The sequence below is a fragment of the Loxodonta africana genome, chromosome 10, assembly GCF_030014295.1.
Source record: "Loxodonta africana isolate mLoxAfr1 chromosome 10, mLoxAfr1.hap2, whole genome shotgun sequence".
NCBI lineage: Eukaryota > Metazoa > Chordata > Mammalia > Proboscidea > Elephantidae > Loxodonta > Loxodonta africana.
Window position 1 is genome coordinate 29,577,755 of NC_087351.1, and position 11,916 is coordinate 29,589,670.

The following is an 11,916-nucleotide window of genomic DNA, read 5'->3' on the forward strand; positions in this document are numbered from 1 at the left end:
GCCTCTTGGTCTATGTACAGGGTCTATTAAAAAATGTACAGGGTCTACATGAGCATAATTAAATGTCCTAGAATTCCCATTCATTGCAATGTCATCCATAATTTGTTATGGAGATGTTTATTATGGAATTATTGTGGAGGTGTTTAGAGGGTACAAATCAAAAACCAAGGTTTAGAGATTTTATTTTACTCCAAGTGAATTCGGAAGCTACAGAACAGAAGGGAATGATCTGATTTTCTTTGATTAAAGAGTCACTTTGGCTCTGGCATGGAGGGCAGTCTGTTGTGAGGTAAGAATGGAAGCCATTTAAGACACCAGCATAGTGACCCATGGGGAAAAAAAGATGGCTTGAACTAGGGTGGGCAGTGGAGATAAAAAGCTTAACCAAAGTTTCGTTAACAAGCATTTCATTTCAGATTGATCGGTGGGAACAAGCAGTTCATAAGCTCAGTTAAGTAATTATGAGGCAAAGATGTGAATTTGGAGGATCTGTGTCTGACCTTTTATTAGATACACAAGGGAGCGTCCATGAGTTCTAAGTCATATGAAGAAGGATTGTTACTTGCAGTGAGCCATTTTCCTGAACACAAAGGGCAAAGGGCAAAGGGCAAAGGGATTTCTTTTGCCTTGGCTGTGTTCCAAGATAACAGGATTCAGGTAAAATTCAACATTGTCAGGTGATATATATATATATTATATATGTATGTATGTATGTATGTATTCTACTAAGTGTAAGTCTAGTATACATACCTCTACAACACTCTACTTCAAGAGCTTATCTGTTCTGACCAAAAGTTTACTGGAGCCCACAGTGACAAAGTGAATGAGAGCAGAAAAGCAAGCCCGGAAATATTTCAGTGTTCAAGAAAAAGAGCTGCAATTGATAAATTCTTTATTTTCTTTCGAAAGATGCTTCAAATATAAATCTGGGTCCTCATCTGTCTTTACACTATCATTCAGTATTTGCTGGTCTGTTACAGCTCACAGACACATGAAAATCCTCAACCCCCTCAACGACTCCAGCGCCATCACTGGCTTCATCCTCCTGGGCTTCCCTTGCCCCAGGGAGGGTCAGATCCTCCTCTTTGTGCTCTTCTCTATTGTCTACCTCCTGACCCTCATGGGGAACGGTTCCATCATCTGTGCTGTGCGCTGGGATCAGAGACTCCACACACCCATGTACATCCTACTCGCCAACTTCTCCTTCCTGGAGATCTGCTATGTCACCTCCACTGTCCCCAGCATGTTGGCCAATTTCCTCTCTGAGACCAAAGTCATCTCCTTCTCTGGGTGCTTTCTCCAATTCTACTTTTTCTTCTCCCTGGGTTGTACAGAAAGCTTTTTCTTGGCAGTTATGGTGTTTGATCGATATCTTGCAATCTGCCGACCTCTACACTATCCAACCATTATGACTGGACATCTCTGCACCAATCTCGTAGTCAATTGCTGGGTATTTGGTTTCCTCTGGTTCTTGATTCCTGTTATCATCATTTCCCAAATGTCCTTTTGTGGATCCAGGATTATTGACCACTTCCTATGTGACCCAGGTCCTCTTCTAGCACTCACTTGCAAAAGAGCTCCTATGATGGAGCTTCTCTTCTCCACCTTAAATCCTCTTCCCCTCATTATTCTCTTTCTCTTCATCATGGGGTCCTACATTCTGATCCTAAGAGCTGTACTAAGAGTCCCCTCAGCAGCTGGAAAAAGAAAAGCCTTCTCTACCTGTGGGTCTCATCTGGCTGTGGTTTCACTTTTCTATGGCTCAGTACTGGTTATGTATGGGAGTCTATCATCTCAGAAAGAAGATGGAATGCAGAAAATTGTGACCCTATTTTACTCTGTCATGACCCCACTCCTTAACCCAGTGATATACAGTCTTAGGAACAAAGATATGAAAAGAGCCCTGCAGAAATTTCTGGGAATACAAAAAACAGTGTTAATCAAAAAGACCCTTGAGCAATATTAAACTCATATTTAATTTCTTTTTCAGATTAAAAAAAACTGGTATAATTCATATAATTGTTCATCCTAGTATTGATCCAAAACCTTAATCACCTGTGAGCCTGCTTCTACTGTCTATTTCTTCTCTGGATCTTTGATCATTTAGTACTATTTCTTAGCAATCATCAATTTCTTTTCTTTTCTTTTTTTTTTTTTTTTTTGAATGCAGGACATTGCATTTAAAAAATTCTGCAGACATTGTGTGTAGTAACCCAACCAAGAAAAGGTTTTCTTTTAGCATGTAGATAGAGTAGAGGTAGATAGTCTTAATCCCATTTAAAAGTTATTTTTATTTGTTTTAAAGATGGTTCATGTCAGTAGTGATCTTTCTGCTGGGATATGGCCCTTACTCAGGAACATGGCCTTCATGAGATCTCGACTAAAGCCTGGACTGTCTACCAGTGCCTCTCCTCTTTAGTGTGCTCTGACTCCTATTTCACAATGTGATTCCTGAAATCCCTGCTTATCTCTTCAGACTCTCGGTTTCTGCATTCTGCTAGATTTCTTGAAGTCTCATCTTGTGTATTAACAGCTTCAAAAAAAAGGAACCGAAACTGATTGTGCTGATTCCAACTTATAGCAATCCCATAGGTCAAAGTAGAACTGCCCCATAGGATTTCCAAGTAGCAGCAAGTGGATTCAAACCGCTAACCTTTTGGTTAGCAACTAAGCTCTTAACCACTACGTGACCAGGACCCCATGAACAGTTAAAAAGACAAAAACCAAACCTGTTACCATCAAGTGGACCCCATAGGAATCCAAAAATGCCTTTAGGGAAGATTCCACCAAATTTTGGATGTTATTCTCTGTGGTCCACCTCTCTCAAGGATTTATTCCTTTTGAAAACCTAGAAGAATTGGATGAATATCTAGAAACATACTACCTACCTAAACTAACACAAACAGAGTTAGGACAACTAAATAAACCCAGAAAAAAAGAAGAGATTGAAAAGGTAATTAAAAACTTCCAACAACAAAAAAGCCCTGGCCTGGATGGCTTCACTGGACAGTTGTAACAAACTTTCAGAAAAGAGTTAATACCACAACTACTAAAGGTATTTGAGAGCATAGAGAAGGAAGGAATACTCCCAAACTGACTCTATGAAGCCAGCATATCCCTGATACAAAAATCAGGTAAAGACACCACAAAAAAGGAAAATTACAGACCTACATGCCTCATGAACTTAGATGCAAAAATCCTCAACAAAATTCTAGTCAATAGAATTCAACAACATTTCAAAAAAATAATTCACCATGACCAAGTGGGATTCATACCAGGAATGCAGGGATGCTTCAACATTAGAAAAACTATTAATGTAAACCATCATGTGAATAAAACAAAATATGAGAACCACATGATCTTATCAACTGATGCAGAAAAAGCATTTGACAAAGTTCAACACCCATTCATGGTAAAAACTCTGAGCAAAATAGGAATAGAAGGAAAATCCCTCAGCATAATAAAGGGCATTTATACAAAGCCAGCAGCCAACATCATCCTAAATGCAGAGAGGCTGAAAGCATCCCCTTCAAAATCAGGAACCCAGACAACGATGCCATTTAACATCACTATTATTCAACATTGGGCTGGAGGTCCTAGCCAGAGCAATTAGGCTAGATAAAGAAATAAAGCACATCCAGATTGGTAAGGAAGAAGTAAAAGTTTCTCTATTTGTAGAAGACATGATCTTACATACAGAAAACCCTAAGGAATTCTCAAGAAAACTACTGAAACTAATAAAACAGTTCAGCAGAGGATCAGGATACAAGACAAACATACAAAAATCACTTGGATTCCTCCACACCAACAAAAAGAATATTGAGGAAGAAATCACCACATCAATACCATTTACATCAGCCCCCAAGAAGATAAAATACTTAGGAATAAATCTTACCAGAGATAAAAGACCTATACAAAGAAAACTACAAGACACTACTGCAAGCAACCAAAAGAAACCTACGTAAGTGGAAAAACATACCTTGCTTATGGATAGGAAGACTTAACATTGTAAAAATGTCTATTCTACCAAAAGCCAAATATAGATACAATGCAATTCCGATCCAAAATCCAACGACATTTTTCAATGAGGTGGAGAAACAAATTGCCAAATTCATATAGAAGAGCAAGAGACCCTGGATAAGTAAAGCATTACTGAAAAAGAAGAACAAAGTGGGAGGCCTCACACTACCTGATTTTAGAACCTATTATACCGCCACAGTAGTCAAAACAGCTTGGTAGTGTCCAACAACAGATATATAGAACAATGGAACAGGATTGAGAATCCAGACATAAATCGATCCACATATGAGCAGCTGATATTTGACAAAGGCCAAAAGTCAGTTAAATGGGGAAAAGACAGTGCTGGGGTAACTGCAAAAAAATGAAACAAGACCCATAACTCACACATGCACAAAAACTAACTCAAAATGGATCAAAGACCTAAATATAAAATCTCAAACGATAAAGATCATGGAAGAAAAAATAGGGGCAAAGCTAGGAGCCCTAATACATGGCATAAACAGTGTACAAAACATTACTAACAATGCAGAAGATGAACTAAATAACTGGGAGCTCCTAAAAATCAAACACCTATGCTCATACAAAGACTTCACCAAAAGAATAAAAAGATTACCTACAGATGGGAAAGAGTTTGTAGCTATAACATCTCCAGTCAGTGTCTGAACTCTAAAATCTACATGATACTCCAAAAACTCAACTACGAAAAGAAAAATAACCCAATTAAAAAATGGGCAAAGGATATGAATGGACACTTCACTAAAGAAGACATTCAGGTAGCTAACAGAGACATGAAGAAAAGCTCACGATCATTAGCCATTAGAGAAATGTAAATCAAAACTACAATGAGATTCCATCTCGCTCCAACAAGGCTGGCATTAATCCAAAAAACACAAAATAATAAATGCTAGAGAGGTTGTAGAGAGACTGGAACTGCTGGTGGGAATGTCAAATGGTACAACCACTTTGGAAATCGATTGGGGGCTTCCTTAAAAAGCTAGAAATAGAACTACCATACGATCCAGCAACCCCACTCCTTGGAATATATCCTAGAGAAATAAGAGCCTTTACACAGATACATGCACACCCATGTTCACTGCAGCACTGTTTACAATAGCAAAAAGATGGAAACAACCAAACTGCCCATCAAGGGATGAATGGAAAAATTATGGTATATTCACACAATGGAATACTACACGTTGATAAAAAACAATGATGAATCCATGAAACATTACATAACATGGAGGAATCTGGAAGGCATTATGCTGAGTGAAATTAGTCAGTTGCAAAAGGACAAATATTGTATGAGACCACTCTTATAAGAACTCAAGAAACCGTTTAAACAAAGAAAAAATATTCTTTGATGGTTATGACAGTGTGGAGGGAGGAAGGGAGGGAGACGGGTATTCACTAATTAGATAGTAGACAAAAACTATTTTAGGTGAAAGGAAAAACAACACACAATACAAGAAAGGTCAGCACAACTGGACTAAACCAAAAGCAAAGAAGTCCCCTGAATAAACTGAACACTTCGAAGGCAAGCGTAGCAGGGGCAGGGATTTGGGGACTATGGTTTCAGGAGATATCTAGGTCAATTGGTATAACAAAATCTATTAAGAAAACATTCTGCATCCCATTTTGGAGAGTGGCGTCTGGCGTCTTAAATGCTAGCAAGCAGCCATCTAAGATGCATTAATTCGTCTCAACCTACCTGGAGCAAAGGGGAATGAAGAACACCAAAGACACAAGGTAATTATGAGGCCAATAGATAGAAAGGGCCACATAAACTAGAGACTACATCAGCCTGAGACCAGAAGAACTAGAGAGTGTCTGGCAACAATCAATGAGTGCCCTGACATGCAACACAACAGAGAACTCCTGATGGATCAAGAGAGCGGTGTGATGCAGACCCCAAGTTCTCGAAAAAAGACCAGACTTAATGATCTGACTGAGACTAGAAGGACCCCAGAGGTCATGGTCCCCAGACCTTCTGTTAGCCCAAGATAGGAATCATTCCCAAAGCCAACTCTTCAGACAGGGATTGTACTGGAGTATAAGGTAGAAAACGATACTGGTGAGGGATGAGCTTCTTGGATCAAGTAGACACATGAGACTATGTGGGCAACTCCTGTCTGGAAGGGAGATGAGAAGCAGAGGGGGTCAGAAGCTGGCTGAATGGACACAAAAATTGAGGATGGAGAGGAGTGCGCTGTCTTATTAGGGGGAAAGCAACTAGGAGTACATAAAAAAAAAAACAAGGTGTATATAAATTTTTGCACGAGAGACTGACTTGATTTGTAAACTTTCCCTTAAAGCACAATAAAAATTTTAAAAAAAAAAAAAAGAATTTGTTCTTCAAACACCTGCTGCTCAGGCAGCTGCAAACTCCAACTCTTCTATCTCTTCAGTTCGGTAAAATCACTGCTTCCTACTCAGATTTTGTTCCTTCATACCCCAACCCCCAGTCTCTTCCCCATGCCTCCACACCTCAATATTCCCCCCGCCTAGTGAATTGTCAGAGGCCCTGTGGCATAGTTGTTAAGAGCTACAGCTGCTAACTGAAAGGCTGGCAGTTTGAATCCACCAGCTGCTCCTTGGAAACCCTATGCGGCAGTTCTACTCTGTCCTATAGTGTTGCTATGAGTCAGAATCCACTCCAAGGCAATGGGTTTTTGTTTTGTTTTGTTTTTAGTCAATAGTCAAATATCCTGAGGCGGCGGCGGGAGGCGGGGGGAGGTGAATGTTGAACCCACATCCTTGCTTTTGCCTTCTTCCTGGAATTGTAGTCCCTGAAGTTTTACCTGTGTAGATTGCTCTCAAGTACATTCAAATGGTTGTTTGTATTTTTTCCAAATTTCATTGTTACTTTTGTCAGAAGAGTTAGTTGCTTAGCTGCTGAGTCATGACCAAAACCAAGAAAAATACGCTAAGAAAAAATCAAGACTGAATTGGATTCATACCCGAAAACTGCGTGTTTGATTTAACATTACAAAATCAATGTAATTCATCACATTAACAAAATAAAAGTGTATAAACATTACGTCTTTTCAAAACATACAGCAAAACACATTAAAACTCAATACAATCCATTTTAAAATATCTTAGTAAAATAGGGTTAAAAGAATTATTTCTTAACTGATAAAGAGGTTTTATTTAAAAAATAAAATAATCCTACATTAAATGCACTTACTGTTTTAATTTGAAAGTTTTTCTCTTTGAGATTTGCAATGGAGACAAGGATGTTGATTACAAACACTAGTGTTCAACATTGTACTTCAGGTTCTAGCTAGTGCAGTTAGGCAGGGCAAATAAATTAAATTTATAAGGAGTGGAAAGTTAGGATACAAAATTGGAAAAATTGTATATATTTATGTGTGATATCTAAAAGAAATTAAGATGGTATAATTGTATATGTATTATATACAAAATAATCTCCCAAGAAAATATCACATTTAACCGATGAATTTTTAAAAATCATTGAATATGAGTCAATATATAAGTATTAATTTTATTCCTATATACCAGTAACAAAAGCTATAAAATATTTTAATGGTACCACTTATAATGGCATCAAAAAAATTACCGAATGACAAAAAATAAATCTAACAAAAGAGGTAAAAGGCCTCAAGACAGAAAAAAAATTGTTGAAGATTTAAATAAATGCAGGTTGTATTATTTTATGAGTTGAAACTCAGTATTGTGAAGGCATCAATTCTCTCCAAATTGCTCTATAGTTTTAATAAAATATCAACCAAAATTCCAGCAGTTATTTTTGGGAACATTAACAAGCTAGTCCTAATTTTAAATGAAATAATTGAAATAATCATGAACAGAGAATGGGCAAATGAATCGCAGTATATTCATACAATGTAATGCTAAATACCTATTTAAAAGAACAATAGTGAAGTAAAAGGAAAAGGAGGAGAAGAGAAAGAAAAATATGAAAAGAAGAAAAAAATACAGGTGGATGACATATATCTAGACATCAAGACTTATTACAAAGGTAATGACATTGTGATATTAGGGCAAAGATAAGCAAATAGGCCAATGGAACCAATTAAAACTCAGTGCTGCCCAGTCGATTCCAACTCATAGCTATCCTATAGGACAGAGTAGGACTGTCCCACTGAGTTTCCAAGGAGCACCTGGTGGATTTGAACTGCCGACCCTTTGGCTAGCGGCGGTAGCTCTTAACCACTGTGCCACCAGCGCTAGCAAGTCCAATAAAAGACCCACAGATATAAAGTCACTCGGTTTATGACAAAAGTAACAGTGCAGTGCAGTTACAAAGGGATGTTCCGAAGTGAAAAAAGGAATGAACTCTAGGGAAGATAAATATGTGGATAAATAAAAAACTGTTTATATAATAATTATAATATCTTCTGGGATTTGTAACATATGAAGAAATAAAATGTATGAACAAATGGATTTAAACCACTGTTACAATCTTAAATCGTTTAGGAAGTGGTAAAAGTACTAATTTAAGGTATACCAAAACCAAACCCAAGCCCATTGCCATACGGTCAATTGCACCTAATAGCAACCCTATAGGACAGAGCAGAACTGCCCCATAGGGTTTCCAAACAGCAGCTGGTGGGTTTGAACTGCCGACCTTTCGGCAAGCAGCCTTAACACTTAACCACTGCACCACCAGGGCTCTAATTTAAGCTACATACTGTAATAAATCAAGGATGTGTATTGTAATCACTAGAATAATTATTCGAGAGTGTATAACTAAAAAGCTAATAGGGGAAAACGAAATAATAAAATTACTTGAATAATCCAAAACAAGAAAGAACACAAAACAAATAGAACAAATAGAAGAGAAATAGCCTATCAGTAATTAAAGCCTGGAAGCAAAAACTTAGAGATGTCAATTGTGTGAAGCGAACACACCCTCAGAGAATATAAACAATGTACATTTTGAACATTCTCTAGACTTCACAGTGAAAAAGACTTCCCCTGAAAAGGAAAAGAAGTTCCCTATAAACCCATACAGACATCTCACCATTGCCTTTTTAAGACATTCTTCCTGCCTTCACTCTCGGGACCAACTTACCCTAAACTATGTGAAAACTACGGATGGAAGAAAGGATGCTACACCAAGGACTCTTGAGCACAAACCATCCCAAGGGGAGACTGAAGGCTTCACAATAATTTCTAAGATGCACCTTTAATTGTACCCCTTGAGAGTCTCAACAACACTCTCTTCCCCTTCCTTCACCTGCACCCCCTTTTTGAAATTACCTCATGAGTTCATACCTCAGTGTTTCCATCAACTCTGCAGCGTAAGTAACTAATCTATAAAAAACATCTGATGAACTTTCTCTGCTGGGCCAAACAGGAGAAAGATCTGGGTGCCTGTGGTTGACTGAGGTCTTGAGGAAAATACCAGACTGGCAGTTAAGGCCCACGCCTCAAGGGCTGATTTTAGGGCTGTGCTTCTTTCCATTGGCTATCACTATTGCCCAACAGAAGTACGCTGTTGGTATAACTTTCTCTTCTGGGCTCCTCAGGAAGGGAGGAAAGAGAGGTTCAGTGGTTAGCTTTCTATTTCCTAGGATTTGGAATAACATCCAAGTGCGTGCTAGTGATCATGAGAACTCTAAAGGCTCAGACCCCTGGGTTCTGATTCCATGTAAGGGATTGAAAACCCAGTGAGGGTCCCAGACACAGTGTTTGTTCCCAGCGTCGTCCACACTTAGTCCTATCATGAGGGGTAAGTAACTTTTCTCCCTATCTAGTCTTCACTGGATTTTTCCTTAGACATAGACACTAGCTCCAGTGGAATCCCCTTTCACTATTAATATAGTTTTGCAAAGTTTCATGGGTGTTATAATTCTGGATATGTGATTTTATCCACAGTAAACTGCGTATCTAGTAATATAATAATCACGTATGTTACAATGAGCTGCTGACTGAGGACCCAGTTACTCAGATGTTCCTCAGCTTAACACTCCCTTAAACTTTCTTGCCTCATGATTCACAAAGGAATCTCTCATTATTCACAAAATTGATACATTTCATATTAGATGTTAGAAGACCTTTCAGTGTGATGCAGAACTCAGCTTTTAGAAAGGCCTCAGTTGAACGGCTTATTCTTATTTACTCTTATGCACACCCCAGCTAATGAAATGCCCTTCCTTTAATCATTTATTTTCTGCATATTAAATTGTGAACAGTAGTGTGTTTTCATATCCTCTTCCTTATATCATATCAAGCTGTATGTTTCTGAGAGCCAGAATATACAAGAAGATTAATAAAATAAATCTGAGCAACCTAGAGAGCTGCCTGTAGCTTTGTTATGTGATACATCGAAATGGGGTAACTTCTTAATCCAGTCTGTTAAATTAACTTAAATTTACTGTCTGTCATCTGGATTTTTAAGTAATTTTTAAACTAAGTGATTGTGCTAAACGTTATCGTAATTACTTTCTAATCATGTTTATGCTAAACGTTATCCGAATTACTTTCTAATCATGTTTATTAGTAACTGAATTACTTTCTAATCATGTTTATTAGTAACTGAATTACTTTCTAATCATGTTTATTAGTAGTAGTAAAAAAAGGACAAAAAAAAATCCATTGCTGTTGAGTTGATTCTGACTCATACGGATCCTATAGGACAGAGTAGAACTCCTCCATGGGGTTTCCAAGGAGCAGCTAGTGGGTCTGAACTGTCCACCTTTATGGTTAGCAGCGGTAGCTCTTAACCACTGCACCACCAGGGCTCCTGTTAGTAGTAGCAGTATTAACAATTACAGCTGTCTTTTTTTTCAGGTCCTCGTGTATTCTTCCAAGCACTGTGCTAGGCATACATGTTCAGTGCTATTTCCACAAGAATTCTTCTGCAAGATAGGTGTCAACTTGCTCAAGGTTCCACAGTAAGTCATACAGTACTTGAACCCAAATCAATTTGATTTTATTTATTTTCCTTTAAGTGTGTGGCGTAACAGTACTGCTGAGTTAAGTATTACTGGATCTAGTCAATCAGTTGTGAACCTATCTCAGCTATGCTAGGACACCCCATAGATTGCCAGAGTGGGTTTCCTCTTCCTTTCTCATCAAGCCATGTGCTGCCTTCCTAAAACTGCACTCTTCATCCTTCCTAAAAAGCAGCCCATTTTTCTTTCTAGGTTAAGTGTATGGTTGCTGCACTCCACTACTGAGCCATCCAAACAAGGAGAGCACACTTGCATTGATTTCCCATGTGCTCTAGACAGATTTGAGACACATTCAGCACAGAAAATCAACAGGATTTGGTAATTAATTACACATGGGAGGTGACAGAATTAGAAGGTGCCTTGAATGACTGTCAAGTTTCCTGCTTAGTAAATGCTAACTGGATTGATGAATGGAGAGAAGAACCATTCACCAAGAAGCAAGTACAGAAGGGGGGGGGGCACTTAGGAAGAAAAAGATGGAATAAGGAGAAGGACTAAGCAAAATGTAAACTAAACCCATTGCTGTTGAGTTGATTCCGCCCCATAGCCACGCTACAGGACAGAGTAGAACCGCCCCATAGAGTTACCAAGGAGCACCTAGTGGATTCAAACTGCTGACCTTTTGGTTGGCAGCCTTAGCATTTAACCACTACGCCACCAGGGTTAAAATGTCAATAATAGAGTTGAAATATGAAACAGAGTAAATGACTGGAGAGGCTTACATTTAGAGTGGACCCTAAAGGATGACAGGGACATGAGGCAAGGTGGGATTAGTGGGCCACAAGGCCTAAATGTGGCCCTGCTGGTAAGTTTGGTCAGAGCCACAAAAGATTCTGCCCAATGATGTTCAGACTGGAAACTCACTAATGGTGATGTTCAGAAACTCATCTTTTTAGTGACAGGGTGGGAAGCCTGGCATTCATATATTCATTAATTCATTCAACAAATGCCTACC

At 38.5% G+C, this 11,916-nt stretch overlaps 1 protein-coding gene across 1 annotated transcript; it reads left to right on the forward strand.

Moving 5' to 3' along the window:
- Nucleotides 1-976: 976 nt before the first annotated feature.
- LOC100662530 (olfactory receptor 11G2-like) lies at nucleotides 977-1,966 on the forward strand. The gene has a single exon (XM_010601021.3). The coding sequence runs from the start codon at nucleotides 992-994 to the stop codon at nucleotides 1,964-1,966; it is 975 nt and encodes a 324-aa protein (XP_010599323.2). The 5' UTR covers nucleotides 977-991.
- The last annotated feature ends 9,950 nt before the right edge of the window (nucleotides 1,967-11,916 follow it).